At 36.5% G+C, this 27,942-nt stretch overlaps 2 protein-coding genes across 18 annotated transcripts in view; both read left to right on the top strand.

Moving 5' to 3' along the window:
- prkcbp1l (protein kinase C binding protein 1, like) overlaps positions 1-12,662 on the top strand; it is a 28,001-nt gene extending 15,339 nt beyond the window's left edge. For 14 of the 15 annotated variants that reach the window (XM_073875017.1, XM_073875029.1, XM_055187902.2 and 11 more), the window contains 14 exons: positions 1,684-1,771; positions 1,868-1,923; positions 2,062-2,139; positions 2,247-2,362; positions 2,438-2,913; positions 2,993-3,100; positions 3,188-3,334; positions 3,517-4,029; positions 4,103-4,537; positions 4,669-4,799; positions 5,431-5,511; positions 5,654-5,732; positions 7,667-7,906; positions 11,755-12,662. In XM_073875017.1, the coding sequence (XP_073731118.1) occupies positions 1,684-1,771; positions 1,868-1,923; positions 2,062-2,139; positions 2,247-2,362; positions 2,438-2,913; positions 2,993-3,100; positions 3,188-3,334; positions 3,517-4,029; positions 4,103-4,537; positions 4,669-4,799; positions 5,431-5,511; positions 5,654-5,732; positions 7,667-7,906; positions 11,755-11,933 (2,727 nt within the window). In that variant the 3' untranslated portion in view covers positions 11,934-12,662. Of the gene's footprint in view, positions 1-1,683; positions 1,772-1,867; positions 1,924-2,061; positions 2,140-2,246; positions 2,363-2,437; positions 2,914-2,992; positions 3,101-3,187; positions 3,335-3,516; positions 4,030-4,102; positions 4,538-4,668; positions 4,800-5,430; positions 5,512-5,653; positions 5,733-7,666; positions 7,907-9,100; positions 9,217-11,754 lie in introns of all 15 variants that reach the window. The other variant, XM_073875028.1, reaches the window with a different exon arrangement.
- A 1,417-nt stretch (positions 12,663-14,079) lies between these two features.
- mapre1b (microtubule-associated protein, RP/EB family, member 1b) lies at positions 14,080-22,602 on the top strand. Of its 3 annotated transcripts, none has more exons than XM_055188533.2 (8): positions 14,080-14,213; positions 15,119-15,242; positions 15,795-15,940; positions 16,684-16,882; positions 17,360-17,407; positions 17,871-17,977; positions 18,061-18,213; positions 20,731-22,602. In XM_055188533.2, exons 2-8 carry the CDS (start codon positions 15,122-15,124, stop codon positions 20,779-20,781), a joined length of 825 nt encoding a protein of 274 aa, XP_055044508.1. In that variant the 5' UTR covers positions 14,080-14,213; positions 15,119-15,121; the 3' UTR covers positions 20,782-22,602. The 3 variants fall into 3 exon arrangements, with proteins under 3 accessions (XP_055044508.1, XP_055044507.1, XP_055044509.1); XM_055188532.2 differs by lacking the exon at positions 14,080-14,213 and adding an exon at positions 14,298-14,442; XM_055188534.2 differs by lacking the exons at positions 14,080-14,213; positions 17,360-17,407 and adding an exon at positions 14,304-14,442.
- The last annotated feature ends 5,340 nt before the right edge of the window (positions 22,603-27,942 follow it).

Here is a 27,942-nt window from a genome sequence, read left to right on the forward strand (position 1 = left end):
AGTTCAGTAACACTTTACAAAAAGGTTGTATTAGTAAACATTAGTAAATGCATTAACTAACATGAGCAGATATTGGACAATATTGTTTTTTAGCATTTATGAATCTTCGTATATGGTAGTTAATGTCAATATAGTTACCCGTGTTGGGTTATGGTTCATTAACTAATGTTAAGAGTTTCAATGTTCAATGTACTTTAAAAATATATATATATATATTATTTTTTTCCTTAGAAAATAATTATAATTTTTGTCATTTAAAAAAATATATTTTTATAATTATAGTTTAAGCATTTAAAAATATATTTCGCACTTCAGTCGGGAAATACGTTCTCATACATGAACAAATATTGAACAATATAGTTTTTTAGCATTTATTAATGTATATATAATTTTTTTTCTAGAAAATAATTAGAAAAAAATGATAATAAATAAATATAAAATAAATAAATTAAAATAAATTTAAAGCATTTAAGAATGTATTTTGCCCTTCAGTCGGGAAATACGTTCACATACATGAAAGAAAAATTTTTGGCGACACTTTACAAAAAGGTTGTATTAGTAAACATTAGTAAATGCATTAACTAACATGAACAAATATTAAACAATATAGCTTTTTAGCATTTATTAATCTTTGTTTATGGTAGTTAATGTCAATATAGTTACTTATGTTAGTTCATGGTGCATTAACTAATGTTAAGATTTCATTGTTTGATTTAAAAAAATGTGTTAGTAAATGCTGAAATTAGCATGAACAAAGATGAATAAAAGCTGTAAAAGTATTGTTCACTGTTAGTTATGTAACATTAGGTAACAAATTTGCTTTAATTAGCATAAATGTATGGCTATTGTATGGTAACAAATGTATTTACTTGCCCCGAAATACATTTTAAAATATATGTAGAATACTGTATATGAAGGTTAAAACTAAATATATTTTTAAATTCAAAAATACATTTCAATAATCTTTACTTGAAAATGTATTAAACATGTATTTAAAGCAGTATATTATCAAATATTTTGCTGTATAGGGTCAGCATTTCACCTGACCTTACCTCTCTCGTGAACACGTATACCGCCAGTTTATAAAGAAATATAACCATTTCCTTACAAAACCCATCACTTCACAACTATATGGATTTCTTTTTTAATGGATGGATGCACTTTTTGGAGCTTTAAAAATGGGGCACCATCCAATGCCATTACAAAGCTGAAAAATGAGCCAGGATATTTTTATATAATGGAGTTCATACACCTAGGATGGCTTCAGCAAGAATTGAATACAGGCTTGATTTCATTTTTGGGTGAACTATTCCTTTAAGTTCACACAGATGTGACATTAACTACTAACACGTTCCACTTTGTTTGACAGCCACCCTATAAAAATGAACCACTATAAATGCAGTTTTACTATGAATAAAACTAAAAATCCATGGTTATTATAGTGGTTATTATAACCATGGTAATTCTACAGTAACCATAGTTTAACCATATTTTTTGAAGTAAAACCATGGTTTTACAAATGGTAATATACCTTTACATATGGCTACTAGAGTTACACTATAATAAAACAATGTTTAATTTTCAAGAAGACAGAAAGTGTCCAAATAGTTGCATGAACGGCATGAAATATTTCAAGGCCGCTGTATATAAGTGTTAGTAAATGAGAACTGTCTGTGTCTGCAGAATATCAAAAAGAAGATGTACGGTTGCACTGAAGCTTTTCTGGCCGATGTGAAATGGATTCTGCACAACTGTATCATTTATAATGGAGGTCAGTGCTGGTCTGTTGCTATTTTTTATTTATTTTTTGGCTTTTTATCAGTTCATTTATTAAGATTTTTCACCATGTCATTTCCCACTTTTTCAGGGAACCATAAGTTAACAGCAACTGCTAAAGTTATTGTCAAGATCTGTGAACATGAGGTGAGTGTATGTAGTGTTATAAACACTTGTGAGACAGTATGTGGTGGATACGTACACTTTCACGTAAACCTGTTTAATGTACATTTTTATAAAATAAATGTGAGTTTTGCTAAAGTCTTCCCTCCAATTGATCCTCAGATGAATGAAATTGAGGTTTGTCCAGAGTGCTACCTGTCTGCCTGTCAGAAGAGAGACAACTGGTTCTGTGAACCCTGCGTAAGATGGCGTCTTTTCTATACGTTAATATCTTATAATCTCTATGTAGAAATAAAAGGATGATTAATATGGATCTAATCAGCAATATTTTTGTTATTTTTCTAAAGTCTCAACCTCATCCATTGGTGTGGGCCAAGTTAAAAGGTTTTCCCTTCTGGCCTGCTAAAGCCTTAAGAGACAAAGATGGTCAGGTGGATGCGCGGTTCTTCGGCCAGCACGACAGGTTAGCCTGTTACTCCATTTTTGTTATGTTTGGATACACCTGGATGGAAATAACATGCTTTTTTGTTCGTTTCAGAGCCTGGGTACCCATAAACAACTGTTACCTTATGTCTAAAGAGATCCCGTTTTCTGTAAAAAAGACCAAAAGTATCTTCAACAGCGCCATGCAGGAAATGGAGGTCTACGTGGAGAACGTGCGCAAGAAATATGCCGTGTTCAATTACGCTCCGTTCCGGACACCGTACACACCCAACAACCAGTTTCAGATGCTGCAGGACCCCAATAATCCCAAAAAAGGCCCTGTTAAACCCGAGAAAACGGACAAGGTCAAGTTTAACTTCGATATGACTGCATCTCCCAAGATGACCCCGGGTAAGGCGGTGATGTCAGGAGGAGGGACGGGGCGTCGGATCTCTACGACAGACATGCCCAGATCTCCAATGAGCACCAACTCATCGGTCCACACCGGGTCAGACCTGGAGCAGGACGATCGAGGGCCGAGAATTTCTTCGAGTCACTGTAGCGCGGGTGAAGACTCGATGGATTACACAGGTGCTTGACTAACTAACTCACTGCAAAACTGTGTGATAAAGCTCAAGGTTGAACTAAAAGCATGCCTTTTTGCCAACAGCTTCTCCTGCGTCTCTAAAAACAAGCGGCAGCCCCAAACCATCACTTCCCACACCGGTTAAACAGGAAAGGACTTCGGGCACAGGGGGTATCCTCAACCTAAACCTGGGTACATCTCCAACCCACCACATTCCACATTGCTTTTGAATTAACTATTGTTGAATGTTAAAGCAAATTGCGTATGATATTTTGGCAGATCGTATTAAAGCCGAAATGGACCTTAAGGAGCTCAGTGAGACTGTACAACAGCAACAACAGCAGCAAGCGTCTGTGCTCCTCACCTCTCCCAAAAAACCAACCAGGAGTTTGGATAAAACCATCGAGAGCTGCAAGGCTCAGCTTGGTAATGAACACTGAAATTTGAAGTTATATTTGTAAAAGTATATATAGTCAAAAACATTTGACGCTTATGATATCTCTAACTTAATCATGTAGTGATGTCATTGGTGATATCATCAGTGTCACATTCACTTGCTTGAACTTGTGCATTTTCACGATAAACTCTGTACTCTTATGTACACACAGGAATCGATGAGATCTCGGATGATGTTTATCCGGGTGTTGAGCACAGCGACTCGGACGAGTCCGATAAATCTGACTCGAGCGACAGTGAATACATGTCCGACGATGAACAGAAGCCTAAGAACGCTAACCACAGCAACAGCGTCCACAAAGACTCAAAAAAACCATCAAGGCATCCAACCGCTCAGGGAAAAGACCAAGACGTTGCCCCTTCAATGCCAGCAGCGGACAAGAAATCCTCAGATCTCCAAACCAAAGAGAAGATAAGTGGTGCTACAGAAAAAGATACTCAGGAGAAGAAGCCCCCAGCGCAGACCACAAGAGCGAGTTCCCAGGCTGGACAAGAAGGAAGAAGTGCCGGCCCGGAGCTGGATATGGATTCAGACTCCGAGCGCGAGCTGGTGATAGACCTCGGTGAGGAATCTGGAGGAAGGGAAAAGAAGAAAGCCAAGCGGGATACTGCAGCGGCACCCGTCTCCACACCTAAAGACCAACAGACAGGTGTTAAGACTGAAGGTAGATATCTCATTTTTTGGAAACAACAAAATTTCTGGTGTCAATTGTTCAATCACATCTCATTTCTGTCTAGGTAAAGCCTCGGCGTCAACCAGCGTATCCGCTTCTCCATCTACGGATAACACCTCATCTTCCTCCAATCTCGTTCCGAAAGACGCATCCACACCTGCCATCAAGCCACCAGCGCCGGTCACCACTGTATCTACCACTCCAGCCACCACAACCTCAGCCGTCGCTTCAGTTCCAGCAGCCTCTAATGTGGTAAAGAAACAGCGCCCCCTGCTGCCCAAAGAGAGCGCACAGCCGGCTCAGCGGCCTGCTGTGTGGAACCAGACCAGCGGTAAATTCCAGACATCTTCTCAAAAGTGGCACATGCAAAAGGTTCAGAGGCAGCAACAGCAGGGTGGGCAGGTTCCCCAGGTGCCGGCGCCGGTGTCGAGCGAATCACAGCCTCAGACACCAGACAACAGCTCAAGCACCCGTCGCCAGACCAGACAGTATGTCAAGGGTACGTATAAATTGTGTTTTCTTAAACCCTTGAGCTGAAAAACGAATTTAATACAATGGCCGCATTCTTGGTTACCCTGTTTAGTATTGGGATGCAAAATTCATGAAATGATATCTCTATGGTTTCACCAGCTGTTCAACAGAAAGATGCCTCTCCTGTTAACGCTGCATCCGGTTCCTCCACATCCAGTTTGGCCGGAGATTTCCTCACCCCTCCTGCCTCCGCAGATGTGGCCGCTGACATTGCCAAGTACACCACAAAGGTAATACACATGATCACTGAAGAGTTTATCATTAGAAGTCTATGAGAAGCGAATACTGTAGAGCAGGGTTTCCCAACCCCCCTGGTGGTTTGCAGGGGTATTGCATGAGATTCAATAGTTGCTAAATAAATTTTTTTAAGTGTTAAATAAATTGTTTAAGTGTTATAATTGGGTCCCCATTGCTTCTATCAACCTAGAAAATGTGATAAAGAACAACCCAGTAACTTAGTGCAGATTAAGGGGCCGTTTTATATGATAGATGATGATCCCTTTTTGACATCAATAGGGGAGCCAAATTCCCATGACCTATTTTTTCACATGCTTACAGAGAATTGTTTACCAAAACTATCCAACCACGACAGTGCCATTTAGTGCAGAGAGAAAATAATAACTGACAGATAATTGACAGCACAATTGAGTTTCAATTTAAACAAACATCCATTATGGCGATCAGTGTTTGCATTTCATCAGCTCATTTGCCATTAAAGGTGCCAAAGAATGCATTGAAATAGTATGTTAAATTGTTGGTGTAGAGAACCTTAGGGGGCTACCTAAACAAACTTTTATTAATAAAAAAAAAAACACATCAGAAATCTGGATTTAACTTTGTTGTGTTCCATTGTAATGGCAGATGATGGATGTGATCAAGGGAACAATGACAGAGATTTACCAAGATCTCTCCAAAAGCACAACTGGAAACACGATCGCAGAGGTCTGTGCACATCATTTTCACCTGTAAATTGATTCTAACTGTGTGTTTAAACGTGTAAACATAAAAAAGATCCTGAGGATTTTTATAGGATGCAAGCTGACATGAATGAGTCTGACTGAACTCTTCTGGTTTTTCTCTGCAGATTCGGCGTTTGAGGATTGAGATTGAGAAGTTGCAGTGGCTGCATCAGCAGGAGCTGTCGGAGATGAAACACAATCTGGGTAATCTGCCACATTGTGGAACTATTACGCAAAATTTTATAGCGATGGTTTCATCGGACGCATGATACGCGCCTGGCCCGAATTGAACTTCTGTTCTGTGTTTGTCTGGCTAGTAGCTAAACTGACCTCTGGAATAATACCTTGTGGAAAATAAACAGTAACGTTTGCACAGGGTAGTGGTTGATAAGCTTTGGCTATGATTCGATTTGAGCAAAGATAATTTACTTGTTTTTTTATTTTATTGAGCTTTTTATCAAAAAATCTTGAGGGACTCTGTTGTTATTGATTCTTTGTGGAAGTGTACCTGAATAAAGGCCACGTAAGCCTTTTATTTATGTTGTTGCTGCCGAAACCGTCTATAAACGAAGAACTTTGTATACATTTTCCTTCACTATGAAAATGGCGGGTTGTTTCAACCCTAAATATTTAGGCTGGGTCAAATATGACCTTGTTTATATGAATTTAACCAAACAGTTGGGTTGGTTCATGTATTCAACCAAGTATTTTGGGTTGAAACAACTTAAACACAACAATTGGTTTTTCCATATTTTACCCAGCCACAGATGAAGCAACCCAGATCAATATTAATTGATATTCATACAAAAATGTGTGGGTCCTGGAGCATTTAAATATATGTAGCCGCCGACAAAATTGAGACCACTCCAGTTTTGCCTTTAAACATAATTTCTACATCTATTACACCCAATTCCGTCCAATGTCTGTTGAATTTCAACAAAAGCAAACATCATGAGCGACATAAAGTCACTCAATGGTGAATGTGATTTCACCAAGTAAGATGTGATCCTGGATCAACACCATTGTTGGTCCTGGAACAACATTTTCATTAACCAATCAGATTGCAGGATTAAGATTTGTGTGCATGTTAGGTTTAGGTTTTGGTTAGGGGCTTTTAAGAAATACTCCTCAAACTATTATTTCACACTAATTTGAGGGTTTAAAAATGGTTAGGGTTTGAGTCAAGGGTAGGTTTGGGTATCTTTGATTGAAACGTTGATCCAGGATCAACAAAAAATGTTGATCCAGGATCACATCTTACTTGGTGAAATCACGGCGACCGTCACCCAACAGCCCAAAACGCATTAAAGATGTAATAAAAAATCAGGGTTAGTCCATCAAATGTATATTTTTGAAACTTTCCTAAAATACATGTAATAGCATTGAGAAAAATTAAACTTGTTTTCTCTGCAGTATTCAAGATTGGAAAATACTATCAATTTTCTGTAAATAAATGCAAATAAAAACATTATTTTTATTAGGAACTTGGTGGAAATAGTTGGCAGAATGAAAAAAAATAATTTCACTTAAACACATTCCTATAAATTTAGAAAAACTGAAAATAATCTTGAAGTGGTCTCTTAATTTTCCGTGGGTGTATATAGACGGTTTCTGCAGTAACAACATAAGCAAGTGGCTTTCGTGGTCAACACGTAACTTCCGGTAAACTCTGCTAAGAATAAATAACAACAAAGTCCTTTTAAAGACGTTTATTTATATAACAAGCAAAATAAACAACACGTAGATTACCTAGCAAACCAAAACGTGCTATTTTCGATGAGGTATTTGTTCAAGAGTTCAGTTTCAGCAACTAGTCAGACCGTTAAACAAACAAAAACCGGAAGTAAAGTTCTGACCAGACGCGTAATCGCGCACCTCACGTGCGTCCGATGAAACCGTCTATATAACCATCGAAGGTTGGGTTATAAATAAACCTTTTCTGGGATTTTGTTACCTAACCATGGGTTGAAACAACTTTCTAAATCCTGCCGAGCATTTTGGTCTCTGTTCTCCTACTCAAAGATACACCTGTGTTGTTAAGTACTTTCTACAGGTACATCCCTCTGTATCAAAGCCCCTTCCTAATACAGTAAGAGCTTTAAAATCTTAATCTTTCTAAATTGTGTTTGTGTGTGTAGAGCTGACCATGGCTGAAATGAGACAGAGTTTAGAGCAGGAGAAAGAGAGGCTGGTGTCAGAGGTAAAGAAACAGATGGAGGTGGAGAAACAGCAGGCGGTGGATGAGACCAAGAAGAAGCAATGGTGTGCCAACTGCAAGAAAGAAGCAATATTTTACTGCTGCTGGAACACAAGTTACTGTGACTACCCCTGCCAGCAGGCCCACTGGCCCGAACACATGAAGTCCTGTACACAGTCAGGTATACATTCATTTCTTTTGCTTTATTTATTTGTCATTTTTATTTTATATGATCTGCCAAACATAAAGAAATTATTTAAAATGTATCTAATAATGCAAAATAAATCTGTCAGCCACTCATGTGGTCACGTGACAACAATGTTAACACATAATATTAGCATTATCATAAAATATTACTTGACAGGGTGATCAGGAACCTTTACGCTGAATAGAGGGATTTGACCAATCAGAATCAAGTATTCCAGAGAGCCGTGTCATTATGCATTGTTGTTTTATGGTTATCGTGAAATAAACCCTTACAAGTACTGCGTTGGAAAATCGCTGCCTTCCATGCTATAGAGTAGGCGAAAATCAGTATGCAAGCTGTGTAGTATGTCAGAATTTAAGTGATTTAGGTACCAAAAATTAATTACTGGTCATTTAATTTGTACTTATTTAGAACAACCAAAACCATAATTTACTTATGAGTCACATGTGCAATGAAAATATGGTTGATGCAGTATGTCCGAAATGTATTCATACTGCAGCCAAACATACTACTGTATGTAAAACAACCTTTTTTGCGCCCCATCCATGGTCCAGGTCCCCTTAACACCCCCACCCCAAAATATTGCCTAAATGTCTTTCCTCCTGCCTTCTTTCATTTTATTGGCTGGGATTCATTCAATTACCTGGAATTAAAGGCGGGGTGCATGATCTCTGAAAGTCAATGCTGACATTTAAAATCACCTTCCCCTACCTGAATAGAATCTTGACCTTCTTTTGATGGACCCGCCCCAGACATACGCAACCCAGGCAACGATGTAATTTAGTAGACACGCCCCTTACTGCTGATTGGCTACAAGTGTGTGTTGGTAGTCGGCCTGACTCCCTTTTCCAAAGTGTTTTTCAAAAATCATGCACCCCACCTTTAAGAAACTCCTGTCGTCTTTAATCTGATTGGTTGGAACTCCTGCTCGGCTTTGTAATTTGATTGGCTAGAGTTTGCGCTCGGCTTCTGTGAACAGAAAACCCTGCCTTCTGTAATTTGATTGATCAACTTTTTTAATTTGAGGGAGCGCTGTTAGACCGCTGGACTGAGCAATTGTGTATTTTGAAGGAGGTAGAAATATAACAGCAGCTAGTTACAAGTGGGCCCAAAGAAAAAACACAGGTTTGTGATTGTTATTATTATTTCTTTATATGTGCATAACAGCCAGCTTGCCCAGCGGCCCACCGGGAAAACTCCCGGTATTCCAGATGGCCAGTCCCCTCCTGAGTGGGGGCAACCAGTCAACTTCTGACTCTCTCCCACATGCCCCTCAACGCTAAGTATAGGCAGCGATTTTAATCTGTTTATTAAAACAGCTTCATTGGGCATACACAACAGTGATAAAAATATAACTGTAACTTAACTGTTAAAATCTGGAAGCTATAGAATAAACATATTTATTTATAACTTGGTTATTTATTAAAGCCTTAATCTTTATAATTATTCATTAATAAAGAATATTTCATCATCATTAGGCACACAGCAGTCATATTTCGCATCATGGGGATTAATATATAATTTTCTATTTTTTTCTAATATTTTATAAAAGCCATAAAATGTACAAATGTTAATTATTAATAAACAATATGTAATGTAATAACATATTTGTAAGTAAATTATTAATTTTCACTTTATTTAATAAAATGTATTATATCACCACCGTAGGCATACATGGCAGTCATAATAGTTAATACATTGGATTGCAATTAAGAAGTTTACATTTACCGGAATGTGTTTTTATCGTAATACAAAAAAATCAATTGGTTTTTCATGATTCATTTTGAGGTATTTTCTTGATGATAAAGAATATTTATAATAATTATAATTGACATGTGTGGCTTTTTCAAATGCATGTAATAACCGACTCAAATTCTCCGTGATTTAAGATTGATAAGGACTTACTACTGATCAAAGGGCCGTAGTACATGAACGATTCAGAATCGATATCAGTCAGGTATATTAGTGTGTGTCGCAATTTATCGTTACACCCTTACAAATTAACAAGATGTACCAATTATTTAACGATATCTTTTTGCGCATGGATAACACGTGGTTCCTAAAAGACCGCTATGAATGCATGAGTTACAAAATGAAACTAACAGACATATTGCAGAATATATTCTTTTGCAAGTCATTTAAAGTTTAATCTTGTCTTGCAGGAGTTTAATCTTTGATGTAAAACTCACATGTGCCTCCCAAGAATTCTGAACTCCCTTTTGACATATCTTGCTTGAGCGCCCCCCGATGGTCTCTAAACGCCCCCTAGATAGTGTATTAAAAATAAAGCAGTATGTAGTTCATCTGATTCAGTATGTGCTGTCGCATTACATGATTTCGGATGCAGTCCTGACCCTTTACGCTGAATGGGGAATTTGACCAATCAGAATTAAGTATTCCAGAGTGCCGTGCCATTATGCATACTGTTTTAATAGGCGTTAATTATACTGCACTCTATCCACCTTATTTTCTATGTAAATATGGGCGGCGCCATCTTTGATCTGTTTTGTGTAAGATTTTCGGTGAACCACTAAAGCTAATGGTAGTCGTATTGCGAGGAACACGAGTGTGCCTTCTTGACTGGATTTTTAATGTTTATTTTGAAATCCAGGAAGACCGGCATAATTTGTGCAGTTAGGGTTGCCATGATAGCTGATACAAACGCAGTAAATCTCTACAAAACATTTGTTTTAACCATAATCCATGCACTCATGATCTGTATCCACACATCCATCCAGTAAAACCTTTCATAGAAACTACCAGTAAACAATAAATACAATAATTGTTCAAAAACAACTAATATTATGCTGATAAAAAATATGCTGATTTAGCTGATTTATATATTCTGCCATTATATATATTATTACAAAAATGTAATTACAGTACAGAATATATACATATTATATATATGGCAAATACTTCTTAATAGTTAATGTTTCTAATAGTTTGTAATGTGTTTGCGCATACTTTTTGTGTGTAAAATAAGCAATTAATTTCATAAGTTCATGTCTTCATCTAGTGCATGAGAAGCAATGTAATAATATTTTCATAAAACGAAAAAGATACTGAATACATGTATTAGTTTAATATGTTTATTATGGTTTGTTCAAATAACTTATAATGTGTTGAATGAGAAAGAAATTGCTGCTGACTGTCGGATCGTGTGAAGCTCAATGTGTTGCCATAAAAACTCAAACAAGTCAATATAAATATAAATTGCTTTTTAAAAAAAAACTCTCACTTGAGGGACAGTTGTGAAATTTAAAACATCGCCTGAAAAGGTTAAAAACACAAAGTCTTGGTATATTCCATATACAAACACTCGACTGAATTTCCCATTGTAGAGATACTGGTATTTTTATATTTGCGCATTGAAGACCCCTGAGCAACAACACGAAATGATTGAATATATCTTCATATATCAAGCCACTTCTTAATTTCACCCTCACACTGGTTCATACATGGCAGGTAGTAGATATTAACTGTTTAAATCATGTTTTATGCGCGCTCCCGTTACACTGTTTTCTACCGGCTGGCTATTGAAGCGGACGTCTCGCACAAAGAAGGGAAATACGTCACATCACTTACTTCCGCGTTCGAAAATAAGGTGGATAGCACTTCATGTACATTTACACATTTGGCTGCCGTTTTTAAACAAAGCAGCATGCAGTGCATTACATGTTATACATTTTATCTATATGTGTGTTCCCTGGGAATCAAATCGAATGTCCTGTTGCGGTATATTCAGCAAATAGTGGGCTGGTTTATTATTTAAAACACAGACGCTCTTCTTGCATTTCTAATCAATTGTTTCTCTACAGCCACAGCTTCTCAGCAAGAGACCGAAGCAGAAAGTACTTCAGACCCAGTGGGAAAACCTGTAGGACAGTCCCCTAAAACCCAACCTTCACCGGCAGGTGGCAAAACATCACCCGCGAACCGAGGACCTTCCCCTTCAACAGACAACACTAAAGGCAGCGCTTCCGTTGCTGTGTCGTAACCACAGAGTTGCCTACATCTACATCTTTTTTATCATCTGAATAGTGCCATTCAAGACACCACTGGACAACAGAGCTTGACTGTGTTTTTTGTAAGTGTGGTGGTCAGGACATGATGTCGGCACGCTTCCTCTTCACTACATCACACGCAACATTAGGAGAAATGCCTATAAAAGTTTGATTCATTTCAACGTACGTTGTCATTTCGTATTTGAACTCGTGACTTGTATAGTACAAAAAAGACATGCCCTTTGATATAAAATATGCAACTGTTATACTGTTCTTTTTTATACGTATCAACTTTTGTAAACTTCGGAAAACAAACATGCGTGTTTGATAGATTTCTTTCTGTAAATGTGAAAGATGCACTTAAAAGTGCCTCTGGAAAGGTTGGTTTACTTTATAACTAGGCAATGACGCATAAAGAGAGTGTTTGTACAAGGTCAAAATATTTTACAGAATGTCACTGTTAGCGTTTATGGAACGTCACTACATTTTTTTGAAAGATTTAAAAGATTTATACTCTGCATTCCTTTCTTTCATGAAAAGGCTTCTCGGTTAAAAAGTAATAAACAAACAAAAATCCAGAGGACTAAACGAAAAAGATGATACTTATTGTGGGCATGTTTCTTTTTTCATGTCTTGTGGACTGTTGTTTACATACTGTAAATAAAAAAGACTAAGCAGAGAGGATATCTGTAAGAAAAATAAAGTCTTACGTAAGACAAAAATATTAGTGTGTGTATTTATATAAGCAGCTGTATCAAGAATTATTGTTTACACTCTTTGTTGTGCATTTGACAAAATTCAAGCAGGATTTTACAGTTTACCTGTATTTTAATAATTATATAAAAAATTAAGGTACTCAAAATCAGGGTCATTTCATTAAATATTCATAAGGTTCCTCAAATAAATTTAAAAACATAAGAATTATATGGTTTAAAAATGTGTATAAATTTGTTTTCTTGCAGTATTCAAGATTTGGAAACATGCATCTTTTTGTTACTTTGTCAGGTTCCAGTTTTCTGCAAATAAAAGAATTTTTTTATTAGGAGTTTGACAGAAATACACATTGAATATGTAAGGAAAAATGAAAAGCCATTGAATTACTTGAAAATGACACACACGCCAATTATTCTGCTTATACCACGGTTACCACAGACATTGCTAAGATTTGCCCTGATGGTTATTTTAAGACATTTGACATGTCAGGTGTGTTTTATCGAAAAATAATGCATACATGTGAAAGATTTCACAACCAATCAGAATAAAGCATTCAACAGCCTTGTAGTATAAAAATATATACATTTTATAACACTTTAATAACACATTTTCATTATTCAAAATGGGTATTGGATAGTCTGGGGTAACTCATTCATTTTTATTTTTGTAAATGGTTTTGTGATGTAAGATCATTGGTGCCTTTTGTAACAGGACTGAAGTTTTTTTTAAGCATAGATTTAACAAATACATTAAATATAGCTGCATTAAAAATGTTTTAACAGCACGAGGACACTGAGCAAATTCTTAAAAAATTGTATTTTTAAAACAACATCTATAGATAACAGTATGTTAAGATTGACCCTCACAGTTATAGCTACAATATTATAAAATACACCGATTTTTTTTTATGGCCTTCAGAAAATTACAGATGATGCAAGGGGGAACATTTTGGGCTGAGTAAAAACTTGGGGGCCCAACTCAAATGTGTATTTTGCCTAAAAAATAAATTCAAACAAAGATGGGGCATGGAGGTACAAATTATGCAAAAAATATTTTGCAAGAAAGATTGTATGCTGTATATTTAAAGGTAACAAATAGAAAGAAAGCAATGACATTATCACACATCAAATCCAATTTATTCAGTGTTCTATGTTATTTTAATTCTTTCTTTTTAAACTATATAGTTTAAATTTGCATTTGATTAATATGCAGGAAGACCGTTTGCTTAATGTATTTTAGATTTCTTTTGCATTTTATATATTATTATAACGTTAAATAAATAATGTCCATGAATAAAGAAATGGCACTGATTTAGTGATTTGGCCCTATCTTAGGTATTAAGTTAAACAAGTTTAAAAGGTAAATGTTATTATTATTAAACTTACATTTACAAGTAATAATGTGAAAAAATCGATTCATGATTGATTTAATACTCTTAATTTGTCAGGTATTTTCCCACAATTCTTATTCTTGTCGATGAATCTCTACGTGATGACGTAAAACGTTCAAAGAACAAACCGACGCATGATCTGAGAGAAAGAGGCGCCGGCGAACAAGAGGTAAAACTGGTCTGAGAGATCCGAATTACCGTTAAATGTTTGTTGTCATCCTTTATTTCATATCGTTACGACAGAGATATAGTATTAATTGTTTTATATGTAGTACAAACGTATATAAAGGAATAAGATTTATTTTTAATGAGTACGCTGAAATCAGCGGTTAGCTCCGGTCGCTAACGGAAGCTGATGCTGCTGGGGCTGATGTTTTATGGGACAAAGAATTTACGCAGTTTGTCTGATATTTTGCCGGTCTTGTTAACTATGGGACCGGTATTTGGTGTTTTTAATAATATGTGTATTATTCTGGACTTCAAGTTATGATAAGTACCGAAATATAGGCCTGTTAGAACTGGTTATAAAGAAGAAGGCGAGGCCTGGGTATGGATGAGCAACAGAAGGCGGTGACTCGGGCTGTGGCTTAAAATCTTGCGATTTGCCTACATAGACAGCATTTTGTCCATTTAAAACCAGTTCTAGTCTAAGCTGCTTTTGTGAACAGAATTGTTATCAGGAATGCTATCTAGACAGAGGCAGCTTACTAGGTTTTAGGCAGTCAATGTAACTGAGATATTGCTGATGTTTTTACCGCATCTGCTCAGTTGTCTTGAGACTCATTGGCATTATGCCATTTTAGTACATTACAAGCAAGCTTGACTCAGAAATTAAACCTTGGAGCACTCGCTCACTAGCCACCCTTGTTATAAAATATGTGCCTGATGCTTAACTTGTCACAGCAGTGCCAGTGTTTCAATATTCCACATCAGCTTTAATAATAAAATCATCTTTTGGCAGAATAATAGCTTATAATAGTTTCTCTTTGACACTCGTTAATAAAGTTAAACTACTTGTCTTGACCAGTTTATTTATTCATATAAATGTCTTATTTGTTCCCTATTGCATTGTAGGACATGGCTGTTAATGTATATTCCACCTCGGTGACCAGCGACAATCTAAGTCGCCATGACATGCTCGCGTGGATCAATGAGTCTCTACAAATGAACTTTACCAAAATTGAGCTTTTATGTTCAGGTGAGTTGGGATTTTGGGTCTTATTATTGTCATTATCACTTGTGTGTTCAGGTAAAGAGTTTTAAGCATCATCTTTATAAGCTCAAAATTAAATCTCAAGCACAGTTTTACTTCTGTACTGTGGTATGTTTTTATATTAACTCTTTCCCCATCAGCATTAAAAAAAGCCAGCCAGCGCAAAAACTCGTCATTGGCAGGAAAGCATTTTCTCTTAATTGACGAGATAACTCGTCAATGGCGGGGAAAGAGTTAAATAGGATATTCAGTGAGACAATATAGTACATATGGGTTTATTCAATGTGAAAATTGGTTGGATCGCATAAATTGATGTTTCATACAAGAATGGATTTGGACCCGAATGCAAATTTTCTAAATCAGTTCCTAAATAGGTATGGGGCAGAATTTACTATTTTGAGTAAAGATGGCAGACACAACATTTATTTGGAATAACATTAACAGATGAAGCATTAATTATAAGAAACATTCATTTAAAAAAGTAAATGGTTTGTTTTTGCACTGTCTGATGTGTCTAATACTCTGTTTTCTCTGCAGGTGCAGCCTATTGCCAGTTCATGGACATGCTATTCCCAGGCTGCGTACCACTGAAGAAAGTTAAATTTGGTGCAAAGTTAGAGCATGAATACATTCACAATTTTAAGATATTACAAGCTGCTTTTAAGAAAATGGGAGTTGACAAAGTAAGTTGCTTTTCGGTTAATTTCTCTTCCCAAATGGTTATACAAGCAGTGTTTGTCTGGTCAGATTGAGTAAAGCAGAAGTTGAGAGCTCTCACAGGTTTTTTATAGAAACACAGCAAACTTTTATATCTATTTATTTTCTCTGTGGATCAGTTTATGTTTGATGTCTTGATGGGATTCAGTTGTTGTGGAAAAAAGCACCCAAAACCAGTCATAAGGGTCACATTTTTTAAATCAGGACATCTGAAAGCTGGATGAATAAGCTTTCCATTGATATGTTGTTGTTTTTTTTAGGATAGGATGAGATACAGCTATTTAAAATAATTTCTTTGAAATATTGAGAAAATCACATTTTAAAGTTGTCCAAATGAAGTCCTTAGTAACCAACATTACTAATGATTAATTCATTTTTAAATACTTACGGTAGGAAATGTACAAAATATCTTCATGGAACTTGATCTTTACTTAATATCATAGTGATTTTGGCATTAAAAAAATCAACAATTTTGTCCCATACAATGTATTTTTAGCTATTATTACAAATATACCAGTGCTTCTTAAGACCCATTTATTTGGTTTGATTTGGGTTGTTGTACAACATCGTCCTCTAACAGCTCTGCTATCAGTTTAATTTCACAGCAGTCCAGAATTAAACATAAAATCTCACTTGTTTATTCCTTTTACTTTTACCGCTGAAACCTCTGTTATAATTCAATAAAATAGTGTGCTTTTTTCCTATTCAGATTATTCCAGTTGATAAACTGGTAAAGGGAAAATTTCAGGACAACTTTGAATTCGTTCAGTGGTTTAAGAAGTTCTTTGATGCCAACTACGATGGCAAAGAATATGACCCGGTGGAGGCACGGCAGGGCCAGGACGCTATGCCTACACCCAACCCCTCCATGCCAGCCCTCAGCAAGCCCAAAAAAGTCTTGAATGCAGGTTGGTCACATTGATTATGTACTGTGTTTACACTGTGTAACTAGCCATATAGGCAGAAGTGATAGAATTAGAAATGTGCGAAGAAAAAAAATTTGATATCCTCCCAATCATGTAAATGTTAAACATGTGACCCTCCCTGTAAAAAAAACTGTTATTTACTGTTTCCTACAAAAAAATCCTACAAAATGTAAATAGCCTTAGCCCTAATTGTGAAAATATAACCTTGATACCTTTAATATTGACCGTGTAAGGTCATGTCAAAGATTGAAACTTTAATGCTCCTAAGAGCTCATACATAGATTTTGAGACTTTAGACTGGATTTCACAGATAGGGTCACACATGTAAGCTATACTGCATTTGTTAACATCCTGCAGATATTATAATATCGAAATATTTTCATTAATTCTTCAATAATGCATAATTAAAAAAGCCTATCATCCATACCAAACGTGTCCCTGATCATTAACTTATTTCAGTGCATCCATCCACTCCTAATAGGACAAGCAAACCAGCAGCTGAAATTGGTATGAAGCTCTGTCTTGGCACGTGGGGTCTTCATGTTGTGTAGGGGATTAAATGGTGGCCAAACACAGCTGTCATTCTCTTCTCACTTGGGTGTTGATCATGTGGTGTTACAGCCATCCAGCACTGAATGTTGTATGTTTGTGGCAGAGTTTAGTCTGTTTCTGGTGAAACCTCCCAGTGTTTAGAGAGAAATCTATATCGACCACTAGCCTGGTTTCCATCACAGTTTGCGCAAAACTTTTGCAATAATTTCCAAATCGCGATAAAAAAAATTGGAAAACGACAGCTTCTTGTAACTAAAACGTAATTCTCAGAACGCAACATGGAGTTTAAATCATAATTTATTTTACTTTCATAATATCATTTTGAAATATGGCATATTCAACCATAAATAGATGAAGGGTGGGGCTTGATTTTTAGTTGTGAGCATGATGGTCTCTTACTCTTGATTGTTCCCGACAGCACCACAGAGAGCGGCCGTGGCCAAGGTAACACCCAAGATGGCGCCTGCCTCTGCGCGGAGACCAGGTGCTGGTGGTGATGAGGAAAGGGCAGAGCTTGTACAAGAGGTGTGCTGTAGTATCCCACTGTCAAGTCATATTGCACTTTACTGTTACCACTTTTCTAAAAGTATTTGTTTGGTTTCTTTTAGTTAAACATGTTGAAGTCTACGATTCAGGATATGGAGAAGGAGCGGGACTTTTACTTTGGCAAACTGAGAAACATTGAGCTGATCTGTCAGGAGAAGGAGGGTGAGGGAGATCCCACCCTGCAGAGGATTGTGGATATTTTGTATGCCACAGATGTAAGTCCAACACATTCAGTCTGAACTCTGATAAATCATTAAAGGGATAGTTCACCCAAAAATGAAAATAATGTCATTAATGAATCGCCAAACTCGTAAGACCTCCGTTCATCTTTGGAAACACAGTTTATGATGTTTCAGATTTAGTCCGAGAGCTTTCTGACCCTCCATTCAAAATCTATGTACAGTATACTGTCCATGTCCAGAAAGGTAATAAAAACATCATCAAAGTAGTCCATGTGACATCAGTGGCTCAGTTAGAATGTGTTGAATAGGGCTGGGACAACGCGTCGACGTAATCGATGACTATTTATGCTGCGCTGCTCACGCTCAATTAAAGTGACAGTGCTTTGTTTATGGTTTAAATGCTTGTGGATTGACGCGAAAATGTGTAATTTTACCATAAAATCAAGAATGTGATGCCAAGTGTGTTTTAAACAGTTATGACTTTGAGCAATTTAACAGAAAGCAATGAAATATTTAAAAACACACTGTTGCCATAAGACTGCGCTGCCATTCACTCTCTGCCCAGCACTAAATGAATCCTCATCTACCTTAATAATCTTCAGAGAAATAGATACATATATAAATCAAAATCTTATGCTTATACTGTTGAAGGGAAACACGATCGATTGCATCATGCTGTCAATCACTGAGTGAAATGTTTCATTTTATCGTAAACTTAAGAGAAACCTATAATGTACAGAATAATGTTACATGTGCTTCTTAAGTCTATAATTGTGTTTATAACTGTCATTACACGGATTAAATAAATCACAATTATAAAAATTACACTGACCATCAAAAAGAGGTTTTGCACAGAATGCATGTAAAATAATGTGAACTTGAATTTTTTTACTGTTATTTAACTGCACAATATTCGCTGCAAAAGTTTTATTGAATACCTCTGACTAAAAATGCATTGCACTTGTTTAGTATTTTTTTATTTTGGATATTTAAGAGCCATAAACATATATTGCAATGTTAAGGATTTTTTTTATGCAGATATGTAAATCAACATGTATAAATTGCTATTAGTCCATTAATGGGGAGATAATCGAGTATCGAATCGAAATCGACTCGGACTGGAAAAAAATGAATCGTTAGATTAATCGATGCATCGAAAAAATTATCACTAGATTAATCGTTTATCCCAGCTCTATTGTTGAAGCATCAAAAATACATATTGGTCCAAAATGTAAAACATTACGACTTTCAGCATTGTCTTCTCTTCCTGGTCTGTTGTGAACCATGTGCACGACACTGCAGTGACACTGCTGACGTGTTATATGGTGCGCCCCAGCTTTTTTTGCACCCGAGCTTCATTTACAGTCTTAAAGAGACGCACGCTGACAAAAAAAATCTTTGCAAACATGTCTGAGGATAACACATCAGCTAGCCTGGTCCAACCAGACTCTCGTACATTCATTTAATTTGTACAGAGAGTCTGGCCACGCTCCATTTCAAAGCGTTACTTCCGTTAATGAGGGTCCTCTCTTGAAGTTTAAAACTATTGGATCTGCCCAGAGTCACAAAGGATCTGCCATAGGTGATCGCTAACGTGTGGTCGTGACATATCATGCGCCGAAACCGTGATCAGACCAACAAAACTTAGCAAACCTGGTTCTTGCTCCGGCTTTAACTTCTGTATATTCGGCAGATTTGCAACAACGGACCGAATAGCTTTTCTTACGTCTTTCTCCGCTGCCATTACTGAACTACAACTTAAACTGACGCACAACCTCAACGTCATCGTTCTTAGCCAACCCCCTCTGTTTGCTGATTGGACCTGCAGATTTTTGCAGGAGAAAACGAAACTCTACACAGCAGTCCCAGACGTAATACTGAAGCGAAATGAAGCACGTAGGAGGGCAGAGCCAGGCTAACACATCAGCAGCGTCGTATAGTAAATAAAAAGATTTAGTGTCCCATAGTCGTTAAAATCCTGGAATATTTCTGGATCCTGGAACTTTTTTTTTTACTTGAAATCTTAGTTGTAATGGCTTCGTTTAAAGCTAGAAATATAGTTCTGTTTTTACTATGGCTGTCAATTGATTAAAATATTTAATCAAGATTAATCGCATGATTGTCATGAGTTAACTCACGATTAATCACAAATTAATCGCGCATTTTATCTGTTAACTGAAAAAGTAATCAGACTGTCAGTTGAACACAAGAGAAAAGATGCTCACTGTTTCAGGAACTAGAATGCTGTGAGGGATGTTTCCTGGGTTTAAACATGGAAATGATTGGAATTTTTTTGGAAATGGTCCCAGGATCAGCATTTTTTTAGGCAATCACTCCATTTGATGGGCAAATTAAAACTTGACTTAACCTTAGGGTAACTTGGCTGATCACTAGCTTTAGTGGCACGGGCATGTTAGTACAAATTTTTTAAGCATGGAGAACACATTTACCCCTGAAATATAATCCAGAAAAAGACATTAAAGACACCTCTCTTATTGAAGGAGTCTTATTTCTTATCCACGACTTATTCTCTCCGTCTGTCTCTTTTAGGAAGGATTCGTCATACCAGACGCTGAGTCAGAAGACCAGGAGGAGTTCTAATACTTGTGACTTGTTGCAGTTTTACCCTCCATACTCCTGCCGTCTCCATACAGCCCGCTCTCATCCTAAAAGACTCCCACATCATTATGAATTTGGACTTTTATCTGAAATCCATATTGAAACATATTGTTTTGTCTGCTAAAGCATGAGCTGTTTCAGTTCTCTTAAGAGATGGCTGCCACGATCTCCCCGTTTCGCTACGAGGAGTTTGTAAAATACAATACTTAATATTGCTTTACCTCTTTCAGCAACCTCAGACACCCGCAAGCATATTTATCTTATTTTAAATGTCTCGGACACTTCAGTCTGTAGTGGTTTCTCCCCCTCTGTGCAATGGTACTGATCCAGTACCTTACACTGACACGATACAGAGGGACACAATAGTGTGTTAGTACCGTTCTGCCCAAGCGCCCCTCTTCCTAGTTTCCATTCATTTTTGGTGCTTGCTTTAGCATACGGCAGGTAGCAGTCACCACCGCTCCAGTGTATCCTTAGTGACTGTGCCTTATACAGACTGTCTGGAGGGAGTGGACCCAGTCTGATGTTTGTCTTTTGTTTGTTTTATGGATGTAGTGATGTATCGTTATGGTCCAGCATGAGTCAGGTTTTGCTGTATTATGTACTAACACTCAGTTTGTGTCACGTGGATCTTATTGGATCTTCGTGTCATGAAAATCTTATTTTATTTTTTCATTTAAAGAATTATATCCATATGAACATAGTTGCCACTACATTGCTGGACCCGAGGCCAACATTTTAGTTGACGAGACAAACACTGCCTGTCTCTGCATGGTCCTTGCAGTTTTCTACCTGTTTTTACTGCCTTATATTTAAAGCATTTTTTCTATCCTTTCATTCGCACTGTCTTGGCAAATATGTGTTATTCAAATTAAAGTTTTAAAGATTTAAAGTTTTCTTTTTGTTCCTTTTTAATTATTATTTGTAGAAGTTGCAGCAGAATTTATTTCGGATGGAGACTTGAGAGCGTTTTAATTACAGAAGACAAAAAAATACATTTAGGGACTATTTTAAAATATTGCACTCTTAAGACCATTCCCCAACATTGTCAGGCAAATGTAATAATAACACTAGGTTAAGGTAAGCGTACCTTTTCTGCAAAATAATGTTGAAAGACCTGCATGCCATGGGATGTCTGTGTTCTGAATTGATGAATTATGAGTTGGCTTAAGCATTGACCGCTTGTTTCAAGTAATGTTTGAACTTTAGGATTGTGTCTAGGGAAAATCATGACTTGACTTTGGATCACTGTGCAAATTTGGATTTTCTCTGACGTGTAGCTTGTATCAGTTTTATGTACACTGGTTATTCTCGATCAATATGAAAATTTCTCTGTGTGTAGTTACTTAATGTTGCATTTTAAATGGATAGCACGTGCAAAACCGGCAATCGAGAGTTTTTAATGGTGCTATTAAATACCTTGACCTCTAAGAAATTGCCTGTTTGTGCTAGAAAATCCTCCTCGCTGGTTGCTTTGGATCATTGGATTGCAAATATTGCTGAAATTGGATGGACTAAACTGTGCTGGATCTATACTAAACAGGAGAGTAGGAAAATCAAACATCTTTCATTTATGTATGAGAAAAGAGTTGTGACGAGACTGTATGTAAATTCATTTTCACCTTTGCTTTTGCATAGGCACAAGGTGGATGCAAGTAGCATCTGTAGCAAAGTCACATTGTTTTATCCACAACTATACTCTATCTCTCTCTCCCTGTTTTTGTACATGCAGGCTGTTAACAGTTACACATTTTAAACAATTTGTTCAAGTCAATTTCTTACAATAAAACAAGATTTACATGCTTTTGGTTTTTATCTCTTCTCATGTGGATCAATCTACAGTACTTTTTTTTTTTAAAGACATTTTGCTTTGTTTTCAAAAGTGTATCAGTATGGTATATACCGATTATTGTAGTTTTGCAGAAACTGTATACTAGTCAAAGTTTTTTTTACATTTATGATAATAAACTCATTACTTGCAATAGTACAAAAGTATAAAAAAACTGTGCTGTGGCCAACAAGAATGTTAAGCAAATTTACAGACTAAATAAATATCTTTGAGTCTATAGATTGTAAATATATTCGAGATATATTGGGATGTTGGTGTTTCATTCATTGTTAGCATAAATCACTGACCCATAAAAACGTCCACCCCTTATACAGGAGGTATTTCACCACTAGGTGGCAATAACGAACTTATCTTAATGACACATTCATACTAAAAATACAAAAACCACGTCAGGAATGAACGTTTTTATTCGGTTTATTCACTAGTAAATTAAGGTGTGGGTAAGACGAGCTGTTTAAAAATAAAACTTAAAAACTTGTTACCCAAAGGATTTGGCAAGTCTTTTGAAAACTACTTTATGTGTTTGCATATTGATGCAGTTGTATTTTAACATCAATAATGTTGAACAGATTTACAAGAGTAACAATGAATTTTGATCCATCTCATGTCTTGTGTTATCTATCGTAACTAAACATAATAATCATTAGTATGAATTAAAGGTAACTATTTCATTCATTAAGTTCGAAAAGCTTCACGCATCTTCCGTTAATAAGCGCATATTTCGTTCAAACGTTGCTGCGCAGCTCGAACGGCGAATGACGTCAAAATACCGCGAGATCTGTGTTTTCGAATTGCTCTCGCAGTATTTAGATGTCATTTGCCGATCAGTCTGCGCAGTGCATGGGGTCAGATGATGCGATGCGACCGTAAAGACGGCGTGGGAGCAAGCGTGATTTTCACACGCCTCTGAAACAGGTGTGCAACTTTACTCTGTTTACTCTGTCATCAGGCTGCTTTTATCTCTTCTAGTTGTTTCTTTTTCCTGACAGTGTTGGCTTTTCTGAAATGTTTTTTTTTTTCTGTACTATAATCATCTGTGACTTGAAGCAATTGTTTGTGACACCGCCTGCACTCATATAACAGTTTTTCGGTAGACAGGGTCGATTGCTGTATTTGTGACAACTCTGTTGTATGTGATTCCATCTGTTGTAGGTTGTTGTCTTGCTATAGTCGCCATTTCTGTTACATAGGTTCTGACAGACTGTTGTTTATGGCTGCTATTCTCAGCAATTTTGTCTTTTCTGTCATTATCGGGTCCATAGAGCTTGCTTGGGGAGGTTATTCATCTCGAATACTGACGTCACAAAAATGCATTTTCTCTTCAAGTCCGGAAGATGAGAAATTTCAGTGTTATAGATGTGAAATTGTCAGTCAAAAATGAAAATATAATTTCTCAGAGAATGCAATGTATTTATAACCAATATATTGAACCCCTGATGACAGAGTCCAGACATGAGAAGTATCTGTCTGTACTTAGTTTTTTTTAGATAAGGGAATAAAATAAGGGCACACGTGTTTGGGAGAGAACATACTTTGTAGGAGTTCTGTGAATTAAAATGCACAAACCAGAATCAACAAAAACCGTTAAATGGCGAAAGGATGGTTCTTCAAAGAACAAATAAAATTTTTTTGTATTTTAATTTATTTTAGAGCTGGCTAACGATTAGTCGCGGTTAATTTTTTGCAGAATAAAAGTCTTTGTTTGCATAATGGTGCGGTTTCCCGGACAGGGTTAAGATTAAGCCAGTACTAGGTTAAGTTAGGGTATTTAAAGAGCCCCTATTTCATTGCTTAAAAACAACGCTATTTTGTGTATTTGGGATAATACAATGTTTTCACGGTGGTTTATGGTTAAAAACACATTATTTTCCACCTAACGTACATTTTTGTAGCTCCAGATTTCACTCTTTTCACACGGATTTTGTACAAAACTTATCGATTTGAAAACCGCTGTGTCCCTGATTGGCCAGCTAATCTGTAACGTTGTGCTTGGCCTAAATACCTCTGATGATCTCATCTATCTACTCTTATCAGGGCTTCCCACAGCACTTTGCAGTTCGGGCTGCCCACCTAAGCTACCGCCTTAACTAGGTTTTCCAAAAAAAAAATCCGCTGCACAAAAGGCCATCAAGTGCATCTCGTAGTCGTAGAACACACAGTTGCTTAGTGCAGCGATCTACACCGTGCACAGTGTCAAAATGTTGACAAATCAAAATTAAAGTTTCTGTTCACAGCCGCAGTGAACGACTCCCAGCCAATCGAATTACATGACCGAGCAAGAATTTTAAGTTTTAAGAAGTGAAGTCGGTGTTTCTTAAGACAAACATGAATTCCAGACAATCACACTACAGAGCTGAGAAGCATTCCAACCAATTAAATGAAAGAAGGCGGGAGTTTATGTTCACTATGTTTGAGTGTTTGTATAGTGCTTTACACATGAATGCATATTGTTTCAAAGCTATTTTACAGAAAATGCGTCCTTATATTAAAAAATACAGATAATTAGCAAACCCAGAAATGCAAACTACTTAAATGGACAGTAAGTAGGATTTACTCCCATCTAGTGGTGAAATTGTATTTTGCATTCAAACGAAAAGTGCTCTCCAGCGCCTCGCTTTTCCAAATGGGTGATGCAACTACGGTAGCTGTTATGTACTCACTGATCTCCTTGTTCACGTGTTCTGAATGAAAACGCGCTGTGGAAACCCGTTGGTAGGCTAGTGCCTTTTGTCCCTCTCTGCTATTATAGTTTATCAATACGGCGGAACGACGTGGAGACCTTCTAGGACTTACCCGTTCAATGTAACTAAAGAGAAGAAATTGTAAGCTTACAAAGAAAAGTCAGATCACTAGCAGAGGTCATTTGACACCAACGAGGACATATTTGTGAATAAAGACATTGATTTTGATTAATAAAACGCTTAAAACCCTACTTACTGTCCCTTTAACTTTTAATTTAAAAATGAAATTTAGATTATTTGCCATGTAACGCTATTGCTGCAGTGACTGTCAGTCAAGCAAATAGAAACAACAGATGTTTATAGCATACAGTATAAGATAAAGTATTAATGTGTGTATATTGTGTATTAAATAACAATTGGAAGAATTTACGAGAGGCCAGAACTGTTATCACATGTAATAAAATGGTTAATAAAAAGCTTGAAAACGTAAACAGAGACCTCATATTGGTATTTAAGCCTCTAAAAATGGACTTCTGATAAGATGTAAAATTAATAAAGTTTGTGTAGATAAATTACTCTGTATTTGGGTAGATTCGATGAGAAATGTATAAGTTCACATCAGAAAGTCTTATCAAGGGTGAAGATTTGGTTTGAACATTGGGGGGTTTAATTAACTTTTAATTAATTATTTTGTTGAGTCAAGTTGTTATTTTGTGCTTGTTTTGTCAGACCAGATTGCATGTTCTTCTAGTGAGATCTGGCAATACTGCCTATTGGTCACATTTGTTTTCTATGATTGAGTGTGCACATTCTCTGTGAAAATTATATACTCCCTCACACTGAAGGCTATATAGAGTTGTCGAAATGCTTCGCCGCTCATTTAAAGAAACTTCCGGACTTTTGTTCCCTCTACCCTCTCAGATTTGGTCTTCTGTCGTGCAACTTCAAAGCAGATGAGCTTGGCAAAACTAATGGAAAAGAGAAAAGAAGCACTGTTTTGCTAAATTGGATGTTTAGGGGGCGCAAAAAAAAAAAATGGCACAAACCTGTAAATACATGCTATTTAGCCAGACATCTACGCGTCTAGTTTTCTACACACACGCATGCACTTACATGCAAACGTTATAGCGTCTTCAGGCAGTATTCCAAAACAATAAATGCTCATATTAGGAACTATATGCCCATAGGCTGTATTTATCTTTGACAGTGATGATGATATTTGTTTGGATTATGAACATTATTCAGAATGGTGCCAGCTCTCTGCTAAAAATACATTTTTGTGCGATAGCCTAGTCTGTTTAAGAGACTTCAATCCAGTATCCATTGTGCCCATAAGACTCTGGGATTAGGACCTAAAATCCATGTGTACAACTGCAACCATGTTTATTTCGGAAACATTCATCATGGATCTCTGCTAGTGGCCAAATGATATTTAAAGCCCTGTCTTTGCTATTTTAATTTATACCAGAAATAATGAATGAAGAAAACGTAAACTGGCAGGTCACCTTAGTATGTCACAGTACTTGCATACTCTTAATACACACATACGGGTGATTCTCGTGAAATTAGACTTATGAGGTGTCATGAAACATTCTGATAAAAAAGGAAATGCAAATTAAAAGTATCAAAATAAGAAGCATACAGTTACAAACATCTCTTCATGTACTGGCCCATGATTACAAACCATTTTTTTTTACAAATTTAAGGGGAATAATTTCATTACCGCAACGTGTCCATGACTGGATTTGGGATCTTTGACATGGAAATATTTATAATTAAAAAATCTAAAAAATAAAAAGCTTCAGTGCATGCTATACTATAAAGATTTACAGTAAAGAAACATGTGGTATTTGGTGATCATTGGTAAATGTAGAGAATTTTCTCATCCTCCGCAACAATTTTCAATCATTGTTTAAGCCCTCAAGGAACTAACATTTTCAAAAAAAATTGTTGGAAGGGACATAATTGACTGTGACACTCAAGATGGCTACCAGTTAAACAGTTCTTATTTTTTTTCTCCAGATAAAAGTTGAAATTTTCTTTGTCATAGTACCTGGACAATTTTTTAGTTCTCATTACCGAAACATGAGTTTGTAAATGCATATATTTAATGCAATATCATGTTGCGTTAATGATCATTTTTTATAATGATAATCTAAAGAATTTTAATAATTCTATAGGAATTTTTTTTTAAATCCTCTAAAAATAATGGTTATAGTTCAGACCTTTATCTTACATGTGCAACAACAAAACAATGGCTTCAAGGGCTTTTTTACAATTCTGATGCTGGACATCTTAAATCTGGATTTTGTGAGAATCACCCACTCGCATGTATGTATGTATTTACCCATCACAAAAATAATACACAGATTATTTAGTGCATAATATATAAGTAGGGAAATTGGGACACAGCAGCTGTTTTTTATTGGTAGAGCAATACCAGATTGTCTCACGTCTGCCGTCTCTCTTTATAAATGCAGAACTACAGGTGTTGAGATCACAGTTAAAATATTTACGTGTGGATTGAGGGCTCTGACAGGCAAAGCAGGTGGTGTTTTGTGTGTGCTAGACAAGGTTGACTCTTTCATTTCAGCATTTTTTCCCATTGTCTCA

Source organism: Misgurnus anguillicaudatus, chromosome 13 (genome assembly GCF_027580225.2).
Source record: "Misgurnus anguillicaudatus chromosome 13, ASM2758022v2, whole genome shotgun sequence".
Lineage (NCBI taxonomy): Eukaryota > Metazoa > Chordata > Actinopteri > Cypriniformes > Cobitidae > Misgurnus > Misgurnus anguillicaudatus.

Coding starts and splice junctions, on each gene's coding strand:
- mapre1b (XM_055188532.2), top strand. CDS start 14,422: ATGGGACAAAGAATTTACGCA. Junction 15,243..15,794: donor AATTGAGCTTTTATGTTCAG/GTGAGTTGGGAT, acceptor TTTTCTCTGCAG/GTGCAGCCTATTGCCAGTTC. Junction 17,978..18,060: donor GGGCAGAGCTTGTACAAGAG/GTGTGCTGTAGT, acceptor GGTTTCTTTTAG/TTAAACATGTTGAAGTCTAC.